Here is a 27109-nt window from a genome sequence, read left to right on the forward strand (position 1 = left end):
TTTGAAAAAGGATTAATATTTATACTCAAGATCCAGGAACAAATACATTGCAAGGAAATACCTTTTGCTGAAAGTTTGTGCCTTTGAAGATGTATAAGGTATGCAATAATGCAACTGACATCTCCAAACTTGTCTGTGACAAGCACGAATGGCTCTAAACAAGGCAATGAGAATGTCAAAGCTCAATTAAACACGACAAGAAAATTGAACGTTTATCCTAACATGAATGGAGCTGCTGTGGCTATCTATTGGCATGCTTCATGTGACACCTTCAGAAATCTGGTTCAAGTTGTTAAATGCATTGCTACTGTTAATTTTAAGCTTGAGAGTGGTGGAAATTGCTCCAGAAAATAGAGCTGCCTCAGCAACATAATTATCAGCCTAAGACCTGCAACATATCGAACTTCTCTATACAGCAAACCAATGTCCAACTTCACCATATAGCTTCAGTTATCTTGCATATTCCTTGTGAAGTTTCACCTTTTTGACATCACAAGGTGCTTGGACAATGACTCAGCAATAAGTTGATGGCCAAACAAGTGAGAGTTCTTCAGGATCAAATTTCTGGTTGATGAATCAATAGCATAACCTTTAACAGGCATCCACTTCAGTAACCAGAGAAGTAATTCCTTCTTTTCTGGTTTTGCAATGTAGCGTGCTATAGCCAAATCAAATAATTCCTGAGAAGAGTGTTTCAAGAGACGGGTGATTTAATATCTGACAAGGTACGGTCATACATTAGATGTTAAAGCTAATGTCGAACTTATGCTTGCCTCAAATTTAACAACAGCTAAAAAAAAGGGCAAATTATGTACGTCAAATAGGTACCACAGTCAGGGGCCAGGGGTGAACCCACATAAAGCGTGATGGGTGCGCGAACACCCGTTGACCCCGATGGAAATATTAAGCATGTATATAGAAAATACGGAAAAATGGACATAATGTATTCGCGAGCACCCATTAGCAAAATAGCTTGATGGGTTTTGAGTTCCCCAAAAAATATCAAAAACAAAATACAAGAAACAAGATAATAAGGTATTTGGATCAAAGCTAGAGAATTTGGGTATAATTTGAGTTTCTAGTGTGAACAAAGCAAACACCCCCATTTACCTTTGAAGGAACAAAAAATTCATTATAAAGCTTCCCAAGGACCCTAAAAATCAAGAGTTTAAAGAGGCATGTTATTGATAAGATAAGCAGTTCTAAAACGGTATCCCCTCAATATGCTATGGTGAATAGAAGGAATCTTTGACTTCTAGGTGCATTCCTCACGAGTACAGCTTTTTCTTCTGGTAATGGAGCTAACAGATACCAGGTTAATGGGGAACTCAAGGCCATTAAACGAACACAAGGCAAGACATCTGATGAATTTGCTGAGAATGCCAATGTTGTATCACCACCTTTCTGACCTCCTTTTACTAAAAAGGCCTCTATTGGACTTGGAAGTAGTGTGACAAAGTATGAAATGCTCATTTGCTAGTTAAGTACATCCTTTGTAAGTATATTCCTTCCTTGGCAGGATGGAAAGCCTGTAGCTATAAGGAAGGCTGTTGCTACCGACACCTACCCAATTAACCAAAAGTATAATCAATCGAGACCGAAGCTTATGCAATTGTTGAATTCTGTTCAAATAAAAAGCTTTTTAGCCAGTTCAAGGCCAGGTACACGAAGAATGGATGATATTGAATTTGTCCCACAGGCAGGAGTTAGGGAGCCATTGGCTATTTTGACACAAGTCCCTTTTGAAACTAGGAGAGTAGTTTTGAAAACCTTTAGAAGAGCCTGCCATGTGTCTATTCGCACCAAAATCAACCATCCAAGAATTAAGCTTAGCATTAAAAGCAATACTTGACTGCACATACTTGGAACTAGGCAACTAGCAACCTTGGAAGAGTCAAGTTTGTTCAAAAGACGATGAAGATGTTGAACTTCATCAGGTGACAGTCTCTCCAGAAGTAGTATAGTAGTATCTCTGGATGTCTCCACATTTTCTGCAATATCGGCCTAATCCTTTGATGGAACTACATGCTTTGCAGTACGACCTCTAGTTGGTCTAACATGTAATTTCCAGCATGTATCTATTGTATGCTTCGAGCTACCACAAAAATCACAATGTAAGTTATCTTTATCAGAAGAAATGATAGCCTTTGGTTGCTCATGAGACACAACGAGTGCAGACTTCTCAGTTGGTGCAAAATAAAACATGACACCTCATCGGCTCTTTTCCGACTAAACATAAGAATATGCATCCTCAAGACAAGGAAAAGAAATCTGGCCAAGTACTTGAACCCTGACTTGATCATACTCTTGGTTCAAGCCGGCCAGAAAATCATAGACTCTTTCCTTTTCAACCAGTTACTTGCAAATTTTGTTAGTAATCGATTTCCTTCCATTACTCACTTAGCTCGGAATAATCAGTGATAATCAACTCACCTAGCCCAGTGCCATGGACTTTTTTTCGAATATCAAAGATCTAGGCATTATTTTTCATGAGAGAGTAAGTGTGCTAGGTTGACTTCCAGATCTTTTCAGTAGTATCAAGTAATATTGTTAGATATCCAAGGGTGCATAGTATCAAGAAGCCATGTCATCAAAAGGGAATTATCAGAATCCCATTGACCATACCTAGAATCTGTCATACCTAAACTTTGTCAAAGCAAGTGCTTCTTTATACCAGTGATATACCCAATCAATTTCCTAGACTTAATAAGAAAAGGGGGGCAAGATCTTGACCAAGAAAGATATGTAGCAGCACAATCTAACTTTAAAGCACTAATTTGAGACAGAATTATTCTGTTCATGTATCACCCATAGTTTGAAAAAGTAATAATCCTCAGTGTCAAAATAGGAATATCCAAAAATACAGAAATAACATTCCAAGGATATAATCTACCTGATCTTATCGGGAAAAACTCACCGGATAATGGGAAGGAGCCAAGAAGGGTTGGAATAGCCTACGACTCGAGATCTGGAAAACATTTGGGGAGAAGTAGTCCAACAGATAGTTGCCACGTCCCTAATTATGGTGATAAAAAAAATTAAATTGGTGGGGATGTTTTCGCAACAAGCATGCGACCCGAGATCTGGAAAAAGAATTCCGGAAACATTGTCGGAAAACTGCAGATTGGGATGGAAAGCAAGCTGCAACGCTGGAAAGCTAATTCCAATGACCGTCAAAATCAAACCAGGGATATGTGCTCGGAATGTTCAAGCGACCCCAATGGAAAAACAAAATTTCGAAAAAGAACTGACTGGAAGAAGTTTTTGTTGAGGACAGACACGGAGAAAGAGAAAACTCAACCTCTTTTATAAAAAATAATGGAACCCTGGTGCTACGAGGGAGAAAACCCGCCTCAAAAAGGAAGCTATGACTCTGATACCATGAAGATTCCAAGAAGCAGAGAGTCTTCTTGTATTTATGGATGATTTTACATCCAATGAGAATGGGCAGTTATACAATAAGTCCTACAACTAAACAAGGAGAGAAAAACCCTTCGGGGTGGCCCAGTGGTTTGAGCTAGGTACTTCCATGTTGGAGGTCTCAAGTTCGAAACCCCTTGCCAGCGAAAGCAAGGGGTTTGCCTTCTGGGTCGAGCTCGGTGCACCAGACTTACCTAGTGCGGGTTATCTCTCCTATGTGATTCGCGAGCTATTGCATAGGAGCGGGGTTTTTTTATCCTGTGTGCACCCAAAGGATAGTGATTGCGGGTTTCCCTTGTCATCCAAAAAAAAAAAAGAAGAGAAATATTACATGTTGGATTACAAATAATACTATATCAACCTACAATCGATCTCTATCAATTAACTCCAATAATCATGCCACGAAATCAATATCAATCAACACATATCATGTCCTGGTGGTTGAGTGTGATGTTGGAAATGTGATTGGGACTATCATATGTGTGTTGGGGATGTATTTGAAATATTAATACGACTACTCTACAAGGAAAGAGGGTCGTATGCAAAGGGGGACCACCGGGTTCACGTGAGTTCATGCTCCCCTCTCGAGATCATATAATATTTTCTTAAAAATATATAAATATAGATTTGTGAACCCACACTCTTAGTACGATGTAATGCGATGATGAATGGGTGCACCTTCTCTAAGTGAAGTTAGAAATTTGAATCTTATATCTATCTTGTTTTATTTTTCTTTCTAAAATTGGATAACACCTCTTTAAGTGGTTATTTGGCATTTTAATTAATATATATGCATAAATATAAAAAATTACTATTTGCATAGATAAGAACTAATTTTGGACATATAATTTTAATATTTTACGTCTTTCAGTGACAAGAACCAAAAGGTCAGATCGATCACATTGATATATTAGATCAACTTTTTCGTAGCACACATCATTTAGAAATCATGAATACACCTCTGCAAGGAAATGGTTATGTTAAAGGCCTGTGAGGAAAGCTATGATTTTCAAAAGATGATTTCAAGCGAACTTATGATGGCATGCCAAATTTGAGTCTATGTAGAAATGACATGATGAATGCTACTCAAGTATGAATACGACTTCATTATAAAAGAATATCTTATGATATATGATTTTGAGTTATTGCATGCATGTTTTCTCAAATACTTGTCCGGCCTTTTGGAGGGAGTCAAAGAGACTTACTGAGTAACTTTATGCACTCACTTCACATGATCGTTGTGGTTATCAGGTATATAGGTTAAATATTGTAAAATATTGATTATATTTTGTAATTTGAACACCCTTGACACATTATGAGATAAGTCCTAACGACAAAAAGTGTTCAATAGGTCTATAAAGTCGCAAGTTCAAATCTCTAATACCAAAATTTACCCTTACTGTTAACGGAAAAGAAAGTTGGATCAATTTGTGTTAACTTTTCGATATGGTTTACGTGAGAACTTAAATTTATTGCATTTAGCCTTCTGTTAGTATCAACCTTAGGCAATTTTTTTTTTAAATTATAAAATGAACAATAGTATGAATAGCTAAGTAAGAAATAAGCAAATCCTCTTTTTAAATTAAAAAAATGAAAAATCATACCAAACCTCTTCGACATTTCCTTTTTTAAAAAAAACTAAAATACAGATAATACCTTAGAGTAATACTATATTAACATATCAAGAATGTATTTATTTTTCATGTTTCTAAGCTAAGATTAAAAAAAATGATTTGCTAATAAAAGTGCTAATGCTACAAACAGTCCACAAATCGTAAAAACTTCCATAAAGTTTGACTAAGCAATAAAAGAAAAATCTTTGACAGGTTCAATTGTAATAATATGTTTCAATGGTATTTTCACTTGTGAGATTTCTTTATTAAACTATTTACTAACTATTGATTTATACAAATTTACCTCTACCGCAAATGGATCTAAATTATATTTGCTTTTGTAAAATTTCTTTATGTTAGTTTTAATTTATACAATTGTGAGTTCTATTACAAGTATCTATGATTTTGTGAAATATCACAATCTGATTTAACATTTTTTTGGTGCAACCATTCATCATAAATACTCTATTTACTTCTTCAAAGGTTGAACAGCCTGAACTAAATTCCTAGCTACACCAATTGTTGGTGCTATTTTAGATATTTTCATAATCATTATAGAGATGCTGACAAATTCAATGTATTGTATACAAAGTTGGAATATCTGAAATTGACAAGTGTGTTCTATGTGGTATATGTTTGATAGTTATTTATATTTTAATTCTCTCTGCCTTATGTTAGATGGTTATGAATATTTTATGATAGATGAAGCAAAATAGATCGAATATAAATTTGTCATGTTTGTGTTGTTCACCCTAATTTTTGAACTTCCCATGTCTTTACACGTTTCTGCATGCTCCTCAGGTTATAACTATTTTCCTACATATAGCAAAACTGCATTCTCCAATACTAATGGCCTATCGGCATATTTCTTTAATATGTACTATTATCATTTCAAGATAAAATTGATTCCATCTTTATTTGGTTTTGTTATTTCAGTTTCTACACTTCTAGCAATAATGTGAGGTGACCTTCGTCCTTCTCCCATGATTGTCACAAATGACAAAAGACATATGCAACCTTCTTATCCCAACGAGCTTAGGTATTGTCAACTAAGATATGATTCAAAAAAAAACTAAGATATGTTCCGTGATTCATATTAGAATGACACAAATGAGTGCAGAACAAAAAATAAACCTAGTACAGTAATATCAATGGGCATCGAGTCAAACACAGATTTAGAATCAATCAATCTTGTCGGTTGCTCCAGAAAAGTTGGGAGTACCTTTCATCTTATCATTAACTAAGTCCATGTTCCCTGATACTTTAAAGGATGGCGATATCCAGTACATAATCATAGAGTAGAATTGAAACTAATTATTACCTGATCAATCTTGTGGCCAGAGCTATGCATGGCATTCATCACATCATTGATTAAGTTCACATTGCCAGATCTCATGAAGTTGACAGAAAATTTTTTGATAGCTGGCTGAGAAATGAATCCTGCATTGTCCTGTATACCTAGTTCATTAGATTATGATTGTTCATAAGAAACAGCAAAATACAGATGAAAATTGCAAGACAATAAAGGTATGGAGTACCTTGACTACCACATAAGCATCTTTGAGTAGCCGCCCAGCAATCAAAATGTGCAAAATATTCTCATGAAGGGCGTTGGATATGGTTCTTTTGCTATATCTCAACATGTTGTATACAGAAAATGCTTCCGAATGTGCACCTGTCTTACCAAGATGATAAATTAAAGAGGAGCATAGTCCCTGAAAAAGGAAGAAGTTGGACAGAGAAAGTGTGAGAACAAGGACGACATTTAGATCATATTTCTCAATATACTTAGCAATGTATAGTGTAACAACTAGTATCCCATGCAAATTTTGCAAGCATCATAGGTTCAACAATGCCGTGAAAAAGTTAAACTTATAGCACAAATGGGGTCGAGAAGATAAAGAGCAGAGCGACCTGAAATTTAGTTTTTCTAAGGTAGAAGAAGGAATACGAATAAAAGAAATAGGAGCTCAATTATATTCTGTTCAAAAGCAACAAAAAAAAAAGGCAAATCCTTCAACCAGTTATCCAGCAATTTTATGTTAGTTGTGCAATAGTGCAAAATAAAGCCGGACACCTAACAAATTAACTAAAAAGCTGAACGTTTGTAATTCTGGGTCACCAAAATAGAGGACTTTGAGACTTGCTATTTTATTTAAAAAAAAAAAAAACACTTCAGATTCCATGTATTCTTTGTGGAGTGCATAATCAAATCTATTCCAATTCAAGCCACTTAAAGTTACTCCGACACACCTATTTTCTTCTGCTTGATGGTTGATATAATCCTGATGCACTGCAATTTAGTTAAATTTTAATAAGATGTATCATTGAGGAACTCCCATATGTGTTCACGTTTGACTCACATCAACCATAAAAGCAGAAAGAACTTTTGATGTCATGTATTCTCTGCAGAGTGCACAATCAAATTTATTCCAATTCAAGCCACTATAAAATACTACGCCGCAACAATTATGTCTGCTTGATGGTTACCTAACCTGATCCACTGCAGTTTAGTTCCATCCTATGATTTGATGTCTCATTGATCAACCCCGTATGTGTTCACTTTTGACTCATATCAACCAACACAAGAAAGCATCTGAGTTGAGCACATTAGTTTCTCAAATACTGGGCACAAAACCCAGGTAACAAAAAGTAGTTAAACTGCTCACAGAAGACCAATAATGGTTAACCCAGCTACAAGTGCCACTTTCATGTCTTTTATTGATCAAAAAAATAGTGAGTTTTTAACTTTTGCCTACCTCCTCTGGTTGGTGACCTTTACTATGCATGTCCTCCATGGTACGATAGGCAAGCAAATATAGCTTCTCCTTGCAGAAATATCTTATCAGAATATTAAAAGTATTCCAATCAGGACTAATTGCAGAGTCATCCATCTTCTTCATCATGCTCATTACATTCTCCATTTTTCCTGCTCTGCAATAGGCAGAGAGCATCGCATTCAAAATAACTATATCATATTTGTCATATTTTTCTTCAAATTCAGAAGCCAATTTCTTTGCATCTTCGAGAAGACCACGGCGACAGAATGCAGAAATCATAATGCTATAGGAGTAGCCATCTGCTAACCAAAAGGACAAATCAAATTAATATAAATTACAAGTAAAATAACACAGAGCATAAAACTCTAAGCCATGTGCAGGAACCGAATAATTTGCACTTTGCATCTCGAATATGCACTTTTTTGTTATTTACACCTTATACTATTTTTTTTAATTGACTTGAACCTTAATCTCCTAAAAATCCTTGCGAAACCCTAAAAGGTTCTATTTTCTTCAATTACTTATGAGGGTAAAATAGTAAAATACACAACTAATATTGTTGAGCTCTCTTTCCCCGTTATTCACAGGTTCATGATTAAAACCATCAACTTTTATGCAAGTACTACAAAGACAGACGAGTAAACCACAACAACCAGTTAAAAAAAGTGAGAACCCAGAAATCTTAGAGTATTCCTAGATAATTCAATGAAGACATGGCTTTTAGAAGTATTCCTAGTTATTTCAAGGAAGAGGAGGTTTTAAGTACTTTCGCAAGCAATGAGCTGTAGATAGAGATGATAGTTCTGGTAGCTAACTCAATACCATAAACTTGGAACTCTGAATAAGCTAAAGAGTAAGATTAATTTTCTATAATTTTTTATAAAAGTAAATTTGAAAGAGCCAAATGAGAGCATGAATCATATCTTGTATCAGTATGATCGTAAGAAATCGATAGTTGCACTGTGTCGTTTGACTAATTTCATCTCTTCATCTCTCTTAAATGTCTAAAGAATCTTGAGTATCTTGACGGATGAGAAGAGACTACACAAAAGTAACTTGGAGTGGAGTAATGCTATAAATGGAATCATGTGGATTGTGTCTTTGACCGGATAAGTATGACTCAGTAGGAATGTACAAAACCGAATCGAAAACTGAACCAAACCGCAAACCGAGTCAACCGAAAAAAAAAACTGATTAGTGGTTTGGTATTGGAAAAAAAACCTGACTATATTTGGGTTGGTTTGGTTTTAACTAAAAAAAAACAACCGAGACCAAGCCAACACGACATTATATATGTTATTTTAAAATTTATTTTATACATAAAAATATTTACTTTGATATAATTTTAAAATATTTCTTTTACTCTTTTAATATATTATTTCAAGTTTAAAACTTAGAATTCGGAATGGTCCAATAAAGATTTTAGTTCACAGATGTTGATAATTATAATAAAACTTAAATCAAAATCAAATTAATACTTATGCAAAAAGAAAATCAATTCAACACTAAGAATGACAATAATATTGAATATTTGTTCTCTAGTTTTACATTGATTTAGATAATTCAAATGCACATTCTAATTTTAATTTTACTAAATATTTAGTAATTTGACTAATACTTATTGAACTTATTTTATCATGATTTACTACTTTTAAATTATGACTTTACAATATTTATTTTATATGATCATTTCATTATTATTTTTAATTGAATATTTTTGTGTCATCAATACTCATCTCATATTTTGTGTTATTTTTTTAAGAAAAACCTTAAATAATTATATTTTTGTTGGACTAAAGAAATATTTTTGAAGCACAAGTTATTATATGTTTGTATGCAAACTTTACCAAAAAATCCAAAAATCTGGAAAAAAAATTGTGGTTTATTATTTGGTTTGATTTGTAAATTTAAAAATTCAACACAATGGTTTGGTTTGGTATTTGAAAAATTCGAACCAACCCGAGGTTAAAAAACCCGAAAAAATCTGAATTTTATTAGTTTGGTTTGGTTTATAAATTTAAAAATTTTATACATATGGTTTGGTTTGATATTTGAAAAACCCGAACCAACCAGGTCACGTACACCCCTAAGTATGAGCATGATCTATTATTCAATGTTATTTTATCTGCTATTCAGTATGGCCTTTTTTTTTTAAGTTTAATTATGTTTTACATGATCTTATTATACTTTTCTAATTTTTTTCATCATTAATAATTAAGAAATTGTATCTTTCAAGGTTTTGCAAGGAACTAATGAGATTAGAATGTAAATCATTAATTAAATAGAATAAGGTGTGTGTGAAAAATATTGAAAAAGAATATTATTAAACTGTGTATCTAAATTATTACATTGACATCCTATTACAGACACTACATTAGTCTCTTTTTTCAACTAGGACACTACTATACAATCCTTTTCTAAATAGGATTCTATATACTATTTCTATTTTTATTCTTATCCTAAGTAGGATTGTATAGATTATTCTTGTTCCTCTTCCTAATCTCAGTAGGATTGTACATAGTATTCTTGCTTATAGTCCTATTCTAATACTCCCCCCTCAAATTGGTGCATCCAAGCGATATGTACCTAGCTTGTTACAAATGTAATTAATACGAGGACCAATGAAAGGCTTGGTGAGATATTTGCAACTTGGTCACTTTGACTTCACTAAATTGACTGGCAATCTCAATGCGCTAGTCTTCTCATGAAATACGGGATTTAATGCATAATGTTGATAAAACACGGATAATAAATTCCTGAATTATAGTGTTGGACTCCCCAATCCAAACTTGAGAAGACTATTTCAAACCATAAAATGACTTGCTCAATCATCATACAAGGCTACTAGACTCAACCTAAGCAACAAAACCAGGTGGTTGTTCCATTTAGACTTCCTCGAGATCATTGTGGAAAAAAACAATTCTTAATGTAAAAGTCATCATAAAATTGGACGGAACATGCTCATGCGCCAGATTATTAGATTTGAAGGCTGAAAGTGGTTGCAATTTCAGTTTTATAATTATATAGGTAGAGTCGGCATGATGACATGATCCTACTAAATAGACTTTATATGGGTAGGGTCGAAATGACACCCTACTGAAAAAGAGAAATTACATGGGTAGGGTCAGAATGATGGCACGAACCTACGCAAATCAGAAAGTAGTCAACGAAAAGAACGGCGGAAAGCAAATTAAATATGAGAAAGTAGTCACCGGAAGGATGGCACGATGCTATACAAATTAGATATGAGATCGAAAGGATGGTACGGTGCTACACAAATTAGATGTGAGAAAGTAGCCACTAAGAGGATGGCAAGGTGCTACACAAATTAAATATGGAAATCTAGTCACTTGAAGGATGGCATGGTGCTACATAAATTAGATATAAGAATGTATTCATAGGAAGTATGGCACCGCGCTACACAAACACTGAAAAAATGTGGGGTTGACACAAAACAAGCCTAGAAAGTCACCAAAAAATTGATGCACGATGACCTGTCTGGCTGAGTTTTCTTCTCCTGAATATGGGGTTCATGCATAAAATACTGGCCCTACTTTTGTTGATATAATCATTGGTCAGACGGGCAGCATATATGGGTAATAGTCACTCGCTAACAGCAGAAGCTTTTAGATTCTCTACAAAGATTATACGGGCTCTGATACCACCTGTTGGGTTTTAAAATAAGCAAAACCTCATGCGAAAACTTAAAATTGCAAATCATATCGGTGAAAAATCAAATGACACATAAAACTATACTATAAGAAACATAATATTATTATATGATTTGGCCAACTGGCCTACTATTTGAAAACTAATAAAAGACATAAAAACAATAGAGAGAAAATATCTTCATAAACAAAACTCTTAAACATCTACATTGTGATGTTATTGTGTTCTTAGTATGAGAAGAGGGGTCTTCAATTAATAGAGCCTCAATTATTTTCCCGCATGAAAGAGTAATCAAATATGGAGGAGAATTATATTTTCTTTCAAAAAAAGTAAAACCAATTATGGTAATGTTTTGATTTTTCTTCAAGAAAAACGTAAAACTCAAATTTCGTAAGAAAATCAAGGCAAAATTCTAACAAATTTCCTCTTTTGGCTGGATTTTCTCGACAAAATTTGATTTGTCTTTTTTACATGCATGATATCTCATAGTGTCTTCATTGTTGTTACTTGTCATGTTTAAAAATTAAGGTTTAAAATCTATGGGCTAAAAGTATTTTATTTTTATTTTTAAAATTGCAGCAACAAGATTGTCAAGTATATCGTTTAAAACTTCTCCACATGTAGTTGGACAAAAATCTTCATTATTATCAAATTTGTTGCAAATTGATTTGAAATCATCTTGAAGATATCTTCAACCTCATTCGATCATTGAAACATTGGACTATTGAACCATAAGCTCTGATACCGTGTGGAAATATTGAAAAAGAATATTATTGAATTGTGTGTCTACCTGTTACATTGAAACCCTATTTATAGACTACATTAGATTCCTTTCCCAACTAGAAAGAATAGTACAATACAATCATTTTTCCAAGTAGAATTCTATATATTGTTTCTATTTTTATTCTTATTCCTATTCCAAATAGGATTGTATATTTCCTGTTCCTATTCTAACAGTGTAAGTAACAAAAGAGTGCATACTTAGGGGTGCGAATTGCAACTTAGTCGCAAGAACCCCTCAAATATAATAAGGCAAGCCAATGATAGTGCGCAAGGAAAGAAGAACACATTAAGTTGGTAATCTGAGGTTACAACCATCCCTTGCAAATACCAAACTGAAAGTGAAGGAAAATTAAGAAGATGCGATAGTCAATGCCCATTGTTTGAGAGGATAGGCAATCAGCACATATGTATGACTAAGTAATTTTACCAGCTTCAACATGTCAAGGCGTACGCAAATAATAAGCTCAAACCAGCTCAAGTATATTTTGACTGGACATACACATGAAGCGAAAGGCACCAAGTATATTCCAATCTGAACTAGAACATTGAAGAGCTCAAGAAAACAAATTCATTGATTTCACTACAGCCTCTCACAGTGAACTCCAACATTCTCTATTAGAAATTTAAGAATCGGCCATGGTATGTAAGATACATACCAGTTTTCACCTGTTTTTCCATCATCTCATCAAATACTGATTTTGCTTCAAGAAGATGTCCAGACTTTGCCAGGCCATCCATTAGAAGACAAAATGGCATCTGTAAGTAGCATATTTTGTAAGCCACGGAATACTCAGAAGTACAATATGTATTAAAATAAGAGCAAAGAATCTGTAAGCGAAAAACTTCAGGTATACTAATTTCAGTAGATTGATGACAAAAATCAGAAGCACTTTCTCAACATTAGAAGCCATATAGTAGGGGGGGGGGGGGGGGGATCAGGAAAACAATTATAGTGCCATTACTTTGGGAAATAAAACCAATGACTATTCTGGTGTAGAATTTGAGAAGGACGAAAAGATTTCTTTGTATTTCAGTACCACTTAACATCCCATGAGAAGAGATTTCAATACAAGTAAATCCTAACTGATTAAGGGAAGACCATCAATTATATTCCTCTAATTATGCTTAGGGAAGGAAAAAGTCTCCTAAAATCATGCTAATTAATTAACACAACTTGCAAACGGAAGTATGCTTAGGTTCTTTTGTTGATGATGTTCGGTAAGAAAATTCGCTAGCTGTTTTTCTGATGTAACATAAAGCGAATTCAAGATGCCACTAGTAACTTTTTCTTTGATAGATTGATAGAATTCAATATGTTTTGTTCGATTCTTTTTTTGTTGACAATTGATAAGTAGTATTCTTCAGCATTAAGTTAATGTTGGCCATCATCAAAAATGGTTACAACCATGACCAAAACAAAATTTACAAGCTTCCTATCAGTTCTATGATTTGATCTTCATCATCTATACATAATTGTTTACACCAAAAAAGTAAAGATACTAAACAATTCCATTTGACTTTGTGAATGGAATTGGATTTATCTTCAAAACATCTATCATTCCTTTCTCTCCAGACTGACCACCAAATACATGAAGGAATCAGTTTCCACAATCTTTTTTGAGTTTTGCTGCCCCTCTTCTAATCCAGCAGCTTAGGAGGTCAGAAGTATGTTCTGGCATGGACCAGCTTTGGCCAGAAATGTTTAGGAAGCGATCCCATAGTTGAGAGGTGTACTTGCAATGTAAAAATAGATGACCGTTTGTTTCTCCTGTATCTTCTGGCAGGGACCAGGTTTGGCCAGAAATGTTTAGGAAGAGTTCCCATAGTTGAGAGGTGTACTTGCAATGTAAGAATAGATGACCGTTTGTTTCTCCTGTCAAGTTACACAAAGTACACCTGGGAACTAGTGGCCTTCATTTCTTCTGCAACACTTTTTGAGTGAGACATGCTCTCCTAATACCTATCCAAGTGAAGCATTTTACCTTGGCAGGGACAATCATTTCCATATGCTATTCCAGTGATATCGTCTACCGTCTCTCAATTCTTGCACCCTTCTCTTGTAGGCACTGTTAATTGTGTAAATACCCTCTTTGGTGTGGTTCAAGGTGACTCTATCAGGAACATTTGCAGAATTAGACTTCCTCCAACATTTCCAGTAGGAGGCTACTCTGTCTACTTCCCAATCATTCAATAACCCTCCTAAAGGAAAGGTCCCACCCTTGTGCTGTCCAGCAATCACTGATTTTGGCTTTAGGGTTATTGCGTATTGAGTATAAATCTAGAAATACTTCTCTCAGAGAGCTGACTGATCCAAACACCTTTCCAGAACTTAACTTTGATGTCATTTCCCACCTCTAGAGTCAGTTGTCCATACATAGCAAAACACAAAGTTGGTTTGAACGGCCAAGTTGATAGGCTTAAGGCCCGCCTGTTCCCACGGGGAATACTCAGATATTTGGACTTGATTACGGAGATACTTCCTCTCCTATGGATAAAGTAGCACATGTCCTCTTTGTCTATCCATAGTTGTTGCCTGACATTGACCTCTTTATTAGCTGGACATTAAAGATGCTTCTCCGTGTGGTAACCTCGAGGAGGAAGTCTAAGTGGAGCGACCATTCTGGTTTTGTTGCTTGGGGGGAGTCTAGCCTGGTATGTCAGTTGCGCTGACCACTTTACAATCTCCTCGAGCTTGGTTTGTAAAATTTAGCACAAGATTCCAAGAGTTAAACATGACTCTTAGCGAAGTTGATCACTCTATGTTTTATCGACATTCTATTCCAAATATATGTATTTATTTAGGGGTTTATGTTGACATATCATTATCTCATACAATGATCAAAATGGTATCACTAATAAAACCAACATCTCTTTCAGCATTTCCAGACTAAAGACCTCTACAGACTAAAATATTTCCTAGGTATTGAGGTTGCTCAGTCCAAATCAGGCATTGCTATTTCACAAAGCAAGTATGCCTTAGACGTTCATGATTCGTGGATAGATAGGAATGATGGAATACAGACCATTGACAGTCTTATGGAGCTACTCAGTTATCTTGTATGCACCAATTTGAGGGGGAGTGTTAGAATAGAAATCAGAATAGATTTGTATATAGTATCCTACGTGGAAAGGGATAGTCGTATAGCGTCTATAAGACCCAGTGTGATAATGTAAATACACAATTCAATAATATTTTTCTCAATTTTCACACCAACAGTCAGGATTCTACACTTTTTTTACTAATGACTATGTTAAAAAAAGATCAGGGAAGGTTTCTACCATAGAATTTTGCCCATACCTTTTGTCCTCCAAACTTTAATTTTATGCCATCCCCAACTGTTTAACCTTATTTTCTTTAGAAACTCATTTCACTGACTGTTGATGTGCACCATGCATATGTATGCCATATTGGAATTTAATGACCCACAGCTATATCATAATCTTTTTGTGTTTACACCAATAATCAAGAATCCGTGTAACATAAAGCCTCAAAGTGTATACTTCTCCAATTCGAGTTTATCACTATATGTCAATAAACTTATCAAAAAACATACTCTAAATTAGAATGCAAAATGAAATGTTTGGGAGGTTTTTCGAACTAATGAAATTCTAAAGAAAGAAATGTAGCTCATCCTTAGCATAGCCAATAGTTTCTAACTCCTTTCTTAGTTCCTTTGACTTCTCAAACAAGCCTCCTTTCACGTATACCTTCAACAAAGTTGTATAGATTTTGGGTGGCACATGGGACATGGGATCACGACAGTGCTGGTTAGGGAGATACTGAACCTTGGTGATGTTGGTTTTAGCACAACACTGACGAAAAATGGAACTACGCAAATCAAATCCAAGGAATCACCGGAAACCCGCACAGTGACTGCTTTCTCTGTCCCCAATATTTCTCACAATGACTTTGATACCATGTGAAAAACAATGGGGGAAAATATTATTGAATTGTCTATCTACATTATTACGATAAGCCTTTTCCACGTAACATACTGTATAGAAATTCTATTCATATACCAATTATTCTAACAGTGGGAACACATTATCAAGAACTACCTTCTTTTGATAATTAAGAAGTAATTTTGTTAATGAAACTTTGGTAGCACGATGGTCGTAACTCGTAAGATTGTACAAAAGTTTGTTGGATTTATGTGCTTTATAACTATAAGGATCTGAAGAAATTGAGTATTACATCAACATCATAAACAAAGGCTCAGATACTGGAAATATCTATATTTCAGAAAAGCAACAATTTCCTCTTTCCTTTACAAACATCTACAGTTCTCTCGAGACAAACAGTCCACAGCATGCACAAAGGAATGGTTTCTATATCAACAGCTACTTCTTCCTTATCTTCTGTCCTTGCCAGCAGCACTGCTGATTTAAGTTGCCTGGCACTACCCAGTACCCACTGAATAACACGTTGGTTCAGGAACATGCACCAAATCTGCCAAGCATACTAGCAGTGTAATTGTAAATGATTCACAGTTTCAAAACTTTCTTTGTATAGATAGCACCAACTGCAGGATTTGAAGCTCCTCCTCTCTAAGTTTGCCTGTGGGAAACAAGTTTTATGTGTAGATCCAGCAAAGTATGCTAACTTGCTCGGAGCTTTTTGGTTTTCCTAGTTTCAAATCATCTTCCATGATCATTCAAAACCATTTGTGGGAGCATTCCTCACGAGTACTGATAGGATTTTGCCGAGCATGCACCATCCTTGCATGAGATCTTTTGCAATAATAATAATAAGTTACTAAAGACAATTGACATTTTCACTTTAGAAGCCACACAGGAAGATTCTAGTAACTCGCTTATTCTTTTGATTTTCCCAATCACTAATGTTCCTCCTGTCCCAACAGTCAGCTATACTGCACTTTTATTAATCACCATAATAAACAAATCAGAGAAGGTTTCTGCCATAGAATTTCGCCCATACCTTTGGTCCTCCAAAATTTAATTTTCTGCAATCACCTACTTTTGACCTTATTTTTTCTTGAAACTCATTTCATCGACTCTTCATATGTTTCCACCCAGCAACTCCATGTGGACAATATTCTGAAGATGTGCACCATCGATAATGTATGCGATAATGGGATTTAATGACAACACTAATCACTGGCAATAACCAAGAAACAGGGTAATATAGAACCTCAAAGTGTATACTTCTTCTTCCAGACTTTATCACTTTATGTCAATAAACTTGTCAAAAATATACAATGAACTAGAATGCAAAATGAAATGTTTGTGAAGATTTTGAACACAAGAAATCCTTAAAAAAAAAAAGTGTACCTCATCCTTAGCATAGCCAAGAGCTTCTAACTCCTTTAGCAGTTCCTTTGACTTCTCAAACAAACCTCCTTTCACGTATACCTTCAACAAAGTTGTATAGATTACCTGCAACACACCATGAACAGCAATGAGTTTTTAAAGAAAATTTCTGAAGCTAGTAGTGACAATGGCAATCTTTTTTCTTAATGACAAGGAAAACCGGCAGCTGCTACCCTTTCGGTGCGCAAAGGGTAAAACCCCCGCTCCTATGCAATAGCTCGCAAACTACATAGGAGAGGTAACCCGCACTAGGCAAGTTTTGTGCGACGAGCTCGACCCAGAAGGCAAATCTCTTGCTTTCGCTGGCAAGGGGTTTTGAACTTGAGACCTCCAACATGGAAGTCCCAAGCTTAAATCACTGGGCCACACCGAAGGGTGTAGTGACAAAAGCAATCTAAAACATAAAGATGATCTAAGTTCCCATAAACAGTTCGACTCCAGGCATACTTCAAATTGAAGTATTTCAACCATATAGAAATAGTCAATATCCGTAAGTGCAGTTGTCTTTCGCAAAGCACTTTCCTTTTCCCAGTAGTGTGAAGTCTATTTATGATAAGGAATAGCTTGCTCTTGTTTTAGGCTTTGCAAAAATGGAAAACACTACCTCTTGGGCCATCATTTTTATGTCCGGACAGATCATTGCAGCCTCAAGTTGTTCCTTTCCCAACGTATTACCACTAATGAGCAGCAAATATTATTACAGAAATTGGCTCCCTTCAACTTCACAATTGCTTACAGAGTAGGGGAAGATAATTTGGGAGCTGATACTCTTTCAAGGAGGCAATTAAATGTTGAATTTCCAGCTCTTGCGATGTGTACCAATGGATTTTTCAAATTGAATAGATACTCTCCAGGCAGATAATATACTCGTGAGATTATTCAAGCCATCCGCCAAGGCCCTTCCTTAGAACCAAATTTTCACCCAGTGGATCAAAAACGTTATTTCAAGGAAAGGTTGGTTGTTCCATATCAATCTTCTCTATAAAAAAAGCTTCCCTAAAATCTCACACCTTCTGTCGGACATAGAGGATATTTGAAAACCTTGAAGCGCCTCTCCTCCAACTTTTTCTGTCCAAGGACGAAACATGATGTTAAACTCTTCGTTCAGAACTGTTTGATTAGTCAATAGGCCAATTACAATGCTTTAGCACCTGTTGTGGCTTCTAAAACCCTTGCCTATACCTGATAGAACATGAGAAGATATCTCACTTGACTTCATTGTAGGACTTTCTAAATCTGGTGATTATGAGTTTATGGCACAATGTTGGTTGTTCTAGATTGTTTCAGCAAGTATTCTCATTTCATCCCAGAATCTCACCATATACCGCCAAGATTGTAGCTAATCGTTTTTGCAGAGAAGTTGTGCATCTCCACGGCATTCCACAGTCAATCCTGTCTGATCGGGATGTTATCTTTCTCAACGCTTTCTGGCAGGAGCTTTTCCGACTTAGCAAAACAAGGTTAAGAATGGGAATGTCTTACCATCCACAATCTGATGGACAGATTCAGGTAATCAATAGATGCTTGGAATCTTAGTTACGATGCTTTTGCTATGGAGTCACCTCATACATGGAATTAACATGGGCAAAATTTTCTTTTCACACGGGCCGAATTTTTTTTTAAGACGGGCTTCCACTCATCCATAGAGACTACCCTATTTTGTTTTTATGGTAGAGATCCTCCATCCTTTTCTCCTTTTATTCATAAAGAAAATGCATCACTGAACTTGAAGAACAACTTTTGAATTGTGATGCCATGTTGAAAATTCTAAAGGAGATAACCTTTTAAAGTCTCAAACTTCAATTGAACAGCAAGTTAATTCTTCTTCTTCTTTTTTTTCTGGAATGCAGTAAAAAACAGCAAGTTAATTCTCATCATCGAGATGTTACCTTTCAGGCTGGAGATTGGCTTTCTAAAGTGTGGAGCCTTACCTTCAATGTTCTTTGGTTTATTGCAAGTACAAATGTTAGAATAGTAATAGGTTTATATAATCCTATTAGAATAGGAATAGGAATACTAAATAGTATTCTACTTGGTAAAGGATTGTACTAGGGTCTATAAATATGGTCTCAATGTAATAATGTAGACACAACAACAATTCAATAATATTATTTTCCTATATATCTCACATGGTACCAGAGCCTCTACGATCTTGGTAGAAAATCAAAGAGTTTCCACAGCCGGTGGGCGGCTATTACTCATATATGAATTATGTTAGCAAAAGTTGGGTCACCGTGTATCATTCTGCGGACTATTTTCTCATATCTAATTTTTGTAGCACCGTTCCATCATTCCGGTGACTACTTTTTCATGTTTAATTTGTGTAGCACCATGCATTCCTTCTGGTGACTACCTCTTTTTAGCATATATTATTTGCGTAGCACCGTGCATCTCTCCGGGCTACTTTTTATATTTAATTTGTGTAGTATCGTGGGTTTTTTTCCCAACTACTTTCTCATATCTAAGTTGCATAGGCATAGCACCATGTGTCTTTTTGGTGAGTCCTCCGATTTGATTTGTGTAGTTCCATTCATCTTCCCGGTGACTCCTCAAATCTGATTTGCGTAGGGTTGTGCAATCATTCCAATCCTACCTATATAATTTCTCTTTTACATTAGGGTCATGCCATCATTCCGACTTTACCCATATTATTTCTCTTTTTCAATGGGGTCATTCCATCAATTCGAACTTTCCTATATAATTTCTATTTTCTAGTTGGGTCATGACATCATTCCGACCCTACCAATATAATTTTATTTTTTAGATTGTGACCACTTTTAGCCATCAAATCTAATACTCTAGTGTATGAGCATGTTCCAGCCAATTTTTCCATGAGTTTTTGTTTAATATCGACTCTTCTATTGATTTCAACATGATTCATGTATTTTATACTAGATTTTGAGCATTTTGTTGCTCGTGGGGAGTTTAGTAGCCTTATATGTCGATTACGTAAATCACTTTATGGTCTAAAACAGTCTTTGCAAGCTTAATTGCGAAGTTCAATACTATAATTTTATCACTCTGTATTTTATAGACATTATGCATCAAAACCAGTATTTCATGAGAAGACTAAGCACATTGAGATTGACTGTCAGTTTTGTGACGTCGAGTGATAAACTTGTGGACACCTCATATTAATTGCATTTATAACAAGTTAGATACATATGATTTGTATGCACTAGCTTGAGGGGGAGTGTTAGAATAATAATAGGTTTATACAATCCTATTACAATAGAAAATAGGAACACTAAATAGTATCCTACTTGGTAAATGATTGTATTCTAGTGTCTAAATAAGGTCTGAATGCAATAATGTAGACACAACAACAATTCAATAATATTATTTTCCAATATTTCTCACACAATGCTTGAATCTACTCACAGTATCAAACCTCCCTCGCCGTATCAAAAACCCCGACCAACTAACTAATTAAGTTTTTCACTTTTTAATTATCGAAGAATTTTCCAAATTTTTCCACTGGTATATAAGAAAGAAGTGTTGCAAGGTGCTTTCAGACAAATGAGAAGTGTTTACAAACACAATTAAATAAATGAAAGAGTGTTTTATCTAATAGCTTAAACTTTAAAATAACGAGGTCAAGAAGCGCTTCTAAGTTCTAGAAGGATTTGAACAAGGTGGTAAGGGAAAAAACAACTTTCTGAGAAGCTATTCATTTCGGCGGAGAGATCAATGGTCACAACGGGTTAACCATGTATGACAAGGTGTGTGAGGTTTTTGTTTTGGGGTGAGAAATGAAGGAAGAGCATTGCTTCTAGATTGTGCTGGAGCTTTTGCGTTGGTGATAGCTAATTCATGCTTTCCGAAAAAAAGTGGACCACTTGGGTACCTCCGTAGTGCGGTGGCCAATACTCAAACAGATTATTTACTTTCGAAAGGGTGAAAGGCCTTTGTAAGGACTGCAAGGTTATCTCGAGTGAGCCTAACTACCCAGCATAAACTCCTGACAATGGACTTGGGGATTAAGAGGGAGGGGAAACAAGACTTTGTATGCCCGACTGAGGATCAAATGGGATGGCTAGACCCCTGCCTTTTCTAGGAGATAGGGAAGGAGATTTGGGGTAGTAGTGGAGATATAAATAGAATGTGGGATAAGACAACATGTTGCATTAAGGAAGCAGTTAGAGAGGTGTTAGGGGTTTCGAGGGGCAAATTTGATGGCCATCGAAGGGATTAGTGGTAGATAGCAAAGACGAGGAGGAATGGATGATATCATGTGGCTTAGGGTGTTTAGGTGATCACACTTTGTTGTTACGGTTCCTTGCATATATACTCCGTTGTTTTGCTACTAGTTGTCATGTTTCTCTCCACTACCTTTTTCATCTGATTATTATTTTGAGTTGCTTGAGTTGGGGTTTTTCGAAAATAGTATCCCACCTCGAAGAGGTAGTGGTAAGAACAGCGTAAACTCTACCTTCCTAAGACCCCACTTTGTGGGATTTCACTAGGTATGTTGTTTTTAAATGAAATGCTCACGCATTTTAATATTGTACCAGAGCTACAAGAGGTCTAGAGTTCAAGTCTCACTGTCAACCTTCGTCAAAATAATTTTCACATGCTTGGCCATGAGAAAAAAAAATTAGGCCCGCATGTGAGGAAGGAGTTATGTTCATGCCATATGCATTATGGCCTCTCTATGGTTCCTAGCGCGCAGTTCTTTCCTATCTTATTTTCACAATGACCAGGAAAAAGGAAATGAACGCAACCCTGTCAACAAAGGTACTGACAAAAACAATAACCAGAGGCTCTTGGAAGGCCTACTGGAAACAGTTATTCCAATGTTGCTCTCAAATCTGCTATCTTAAAATCAGTAAACATACATAAAAGCAAAGATGTGTATATTGATATTTTGATCACTTCACAGGTAAGAACGCTTAATGACAAACCTTATTTAATACTAAGCCTGCAGATCTCATCTCTTCAATCAATGCCTCAGCCTTCTCGTAATTTCTGTCAGCAGAGTAAGCATTAAGCAAAGAGCTATAGTGATAGACATTAGGAGAATGACCTTCATCTTTCATCTTCTGAAAGTACTTTGCAGCTTCATTGCACTCTTTATGTGAAGCACAGACAGAAAGGAGTGACCCATAAGTCACACTATCCATTTCCAGTCCATTAGACATCATCTCCTGAACCAGCTCTAGTGCCTTATAGTATCCACCGTTTACTTTGGCACAGCCTGCAAGAAGCTAAGCATAGTAGACGAAAGTTAAAAAGGGGCTAAACACTAAATTATACTAGAGTTTGTGTAATCAACAAGTGTACTTTTGGGAATACGCAACATGATAAAGAGTGTGTTTGGTATGAAGGAAAACATTTTCTGAAAAATGTTTTCCAATTTTCTCATGTTTGGTTGGGGCAAAAGTTTTCGAAAATGTTTTTCAAATCAACTCATTTTCCTCAAAATTAAGGAAAATGACTTCCCTTCAAAAATTAAGGAAAACATTTTTCAAAGCTCTCCTCTAATTTCAAATTAGATTTTCTTTTGGGAAAAACATCAATTTAAAAAAAATATATTTTCAATTTCAAAATTTTATTTTTTCACCTGATCCCTGACCACCCCCCTCCCCCAACCCCACCACCTCGCCAAAAAATTAATTTTGCTTTTTTCAACTTCAAATTTTTATTTTTAAACTCCTACCTCCCCCCTCCCCCGGCCAGCCCCCCTACCCACCCCTACCAGCCCCCCCACCCCCACCCCCAACTTCCTAAATAATTAATTTAGCTTTTTAAAAATACTATCAACTTCAAATTTTTATTTTTTCACTCCTACACCCTCCCCCTGCCCCCCCCCCCACACTCCCCGCCCCCCCAACCACCACCACCACCACAAAAAAAATTATTTTTAAAAAATATTTTCAATTTCATAAATTATTTTCTACTCTAGTAAAAATAAAAGATGTTCCTCAAAAACATTTTTCATTCATACATCAAACACAAAATCATTCCCGGAAAATATTTTCTAAACACCAACCAAACATGAGAAAAAATAAGTTCAAAATCTACTTGTTTTCCACGAAAACATTTTCTAGGAAAACATTTTCCTTCATACCAAACACACCCAAACAGTTGTATGTTTTCTATGCCAATTCTTTGATTCAACAACTCTATTTAACATAACTAGGTGACTATAACTGCTAGAAGTAGGAATGATTTCTATTTGGAACCAGCGTACCGTGCTATATGTGAATACATCTGGTACTAAACCATCTCGCTTCATTTGAGTAAACAGTTTGAGACTGCTCTCCGATTTTCCGTTTTTTATCAGGGAACTAAGAAATGCATTACAGACTGAGACATTAAACTTTATCGACCTGTCTTTGATGTCTCTGTACATTTCTACAGCATCAACACAACTGAGGCTCTTCCCCATGAACTTTACATAACTACTGTATGATGCAACATTGATCTTCTGATTCTGCTGCATCCATTCAAACACCTGTGTAATACCACAAATATGAAATAGAACAATAAATTGAAATAACTTTCATGTAGGCAAATATCATATGCCAAATCTGAACGATTTCATGTCTATTTAAACACAAAAGGATACATAATACTAGGACATTCAAATAATAAAAATGTTAAAAAATTGGCATTAAGAATATTGTATTCAATTAGGGAGATATTGTGTAGATTTCTGTCCTAGTTCTGAATAGGTGTATGCACTATTTAAACACCCCATTGGAGAATACATTCTGCATTTTTTTTGTAATAAATCTTTCAAATGGTATCAGCATTATTAAGAAACTAGTCAGCGTGCCAACTGCCCATCCAAAGATCTTGCCTTTCCTAGGTGTTGCGCACAAACCAACACCGTCAGAAGGACTGGATTTCTGACGACCAGCCAGTCGTTCTGAGTTTTAGAACCCTTTTTCCCTATTTGACACTTTTTGTGGGTTCTTGTGGTGATTTATGACTTGCAGATTTGTGTGGCACAGGTCCCCAAGGGGCTTGGGAGATTTTGGAGCACTTGAATCTAAACTAGAGGTTTACCGTTCATAGAGTTGACCAAAGCCAAAATTTGTATTTATCGGACTTAGATTTGTGGTTTAAAGGTTCTTATGGACGTATGATGATTTTGGACTTCGACCTATATTCGGGGACTGGGACCTGAGGGGGGTCAGATGAGTTTCAGATGCGAAATCCCATTTCAACATCACCAAATTTTATTTTCTTTTTTCCAGCAGTGTTTTTTCTTCGCTTTCGCGAGTCAAGGTGTCGCATTCATGGAGTCTTGGGCCACAACTGTTATCAAACTGATAATCTCATAACTTATGTTTCCCATTCAGTCCCTTGGACCTTGAGTCATTGGATCAAGATCCTCCAATCATGTTTCATAAAAGATCTCTTTACTCTTTCATTTCTTATCATCAATCTCTGCCTATTGTCATATTGACCAATGGTTCAAAAAACCATGGCACTTGCTGTAGGCCAAGTTATCCTGTTTCCCTCTATGACTGTAAACTCAATTAGTTATGCTCCCAGTTATCCTTTCAATCATATATTCATAGGACAAGGCAATATGAATGTTCTATCATGTTCCATCAGTACTAAAAGGGGTTATACAATATTCCCAGTGTGGAAGTAGGCCAACATTTCTATTGGCAAATAGGGGGTTTCCAAGTACAATGACCAAGTACTTGTTACCTCTTGGGTTGTAATTGCTATCTTATTAGGTTCGACCATTATAGTTGTTCGGAACCCACAAACCATTCCGAGCGGCAGTGAGACTTTCTTTGAATATGTTCTTGAATTCATACGAGATATGAGTAGAACTCAAATTGGAGAAGAATATGGGCCCTGGGTTCCATTATTGCCCTATGTTTTTATTTACCTTTGTTTCTAATTGGTCAAGACCACACTTGTAACCCAAGTCGATACACGAGGTTTATCCATCGTGAGATACTCACGAAATACATGCAGGATCATCATTAGGACCATCATACTTGCCAACCATCGATGAACTGACATACTTTGATTGAGATCATGAACGATACTCTTCAAATATATGTGATCAAGACATCAAGTTCCTACATGGTAGATATAAGTTTCTCAAGCTTTTCTCTAGTGTCCCAACAATTCCACATACCAACTGCACTTTAATGCTGCCTATCAGATAGAAACGTTGCAAGATGCGCAAACAAAAAAGCTAATAGCTGATATTACTGATTAGATGACCTAACCATGAGACGGATTGTACAATAAAATATCATTTTTTATAACGGGGATGTTCAGACCATCTTGTGCACACATTGATTAATACAACAAAATACAAAGAATTCACCCTTGGCTGCTTGTACATTGGGACATCATTATTAGCAAAGAAAAAAAAACTTGATAGGTTTGCTGACAGAACCTGACAAAGCTCCGGTCTTCTATTTAGCTTCCCAAAATAGCGCAAAATCACATTCATATCTTGTACTTTAAGTGTATCACCATGCCTGAAAGGAGCTAGTACAAATGAACCATGGATGTTCTAAAGGTTCCGAAAGAAGGTTGTAAATACCCAGAAAATGAGGTATCCACTTTCAGAGTCGAAGCACATACAAAAACCAACACCACTTAGATACTAAAAGCAACTACAATTTCAACCATGAATTTCGAAAATAGCCATTTCAAGGAATCGAATAATTGAGGATTAGAGCTTGTTAATTCGAAACCTTGCAAGAGCAGAAGCCAAGTCAGATGAGTCCTGAATATGAAGAATTGTTGACTGTCTATCAGTACGGGAAGCAGGAAACTGATTTGGAGAGACATAATCCGTGAGCACATACTGAAATTCGCCTTGCTTACAACAATTTGTAGTTACGACAGAGGTCGAACACCGAAACTTGTGACTGCGTCTGTTTCTGTTGGAAAGAGTTGCCAAACCACAAAAGAATGAAGGTGATGAAAGAGCCATTATCGACTCAGATACAACAAACCACCAATTTTTCAATACCCACTTGATAAACCTTTTCTTTTTTTCTACTTTCTTTCTTTTATCTTAATAGACATTTTGAATAAAGTTGACATTAAGGGTCGAAATTAAATTGAATGTATAGAATAAAAATTTGATAATATAAAATAAATAGCGTAAATTATATAAATATGTTATCTCAACGAAATATTTATTATTTATGACAGCATAATTTTTCTAACTAATTATAATATTTTTTTTCAATTTGCTTGTGTGCCCTTGTTTCTCTTTCTACTCTATTTCTTTTCATTTTATTTCTTCTTTTTCTCTTTATGTCATTCTTTATCTTTCTCCTCCTCTTCTTCTTTTTATTGAAATTTTCATTTAAAGAACTTTCCTCAAATCAATTTATATTCATATTTCACTATTTTTTTCAAAATCATGACGAGTAGAGGAACAGAAAGACCAAAAATTTATACAAAATTATATTTTCAAGCAGAAATTTCAAATCTCTAAAATCACAACAGAAAGAGTTCACCATTGATGATCATTATAAAGTTTCAAATTTTGAATTCATTATTTGAATTTTACGA

The 27109-nt window shown here is 35.5% G+C and overlaps 1 protein-coding gene across 6 annotated transcripts; it reads right to left on the reverse strand.

Moving 5' to 3' along the window:
• On the reverse strand, positions 1-26628 carry LOC101261877 (pentatricopeptide repeat-containing protein At1g10910, chloroplastic). Of its 6 annotated transcripts, none has more exons than XR_011212246.1 (10): positions 26278-26621; positions 25974-26058; positions 23790-24053; positions 22501-22803; positions 17558-17662; positions 12922-13021; positions 7793-8112; positions 6572-6748; positions 6355-6491; positions 1-680 (listed from the first exon to the last, which is right to left on the reverse strand). XR_011212246.1 is itself a non-coding variant. In XM_004250656.5 (10 exons), the coding sequence occupies exons 1-10, from the start codon at positions 26517-26519 to the stop codon at positions 477-479; spliced, it is 1929 nt and encodes a 642-aa protein (XP_004250704.1). In that variant the 5' UTR covers positions 26520-26628; the 3' UTR covers positions 1-476. The 6 variants fall into 6 exon arrangements, 4 of the variants coding, with proteins under 4 accessions (XP_004250704.1, XP_019066594.1, XP_069146852.1 ...); XR_002026154.3 differs by having other exon boundaries at positions 7793-8115; XM_004250656.5 differs by having other exon boundaries at positions 6355-6483; positions 26278-26628.
• Between the last annotated feature and the right edge of the window lie 481 nt (positions 26629-27109).

The sequence above is a fragment of the Solanum lycopersicum genome, chromosome 11 (assembly GCF_036512215.1).
Source record: "Solanum lycopersicum chromosome 11, SLM_r2.1".
NCBI lineage: Eukaryota > Viridiplantae > Streptophyta > Magnoliopsida > Solanales > Solanaceae > Solanum > Solanum lycopersicum.

Bases quoted from the DNA above. Each gene is read 5' to 3' on its own strand.
- LOC101261877 (XM_019211049.3), bottom strand. From the start codon at position 26,519: ATGGCTCTTTCATCACCTTCATTCTTTTGTGGTTTGGCAACTCTTTCC. The intron at 13,022-17,557 runs GTACACTTTTTT...TGCTACTTACAG, and splicing joins TTGGCTATGCTAAGGATGAG to ATGCCATTTTGTCTTCTAAT. The intron at 681-6,354 runs GTAATAATTAGT...CACTCTTCTCAG, and splicing joins CTGGCCACAAGATTGATCAG to GAATTATTTGATTTGGCTAT.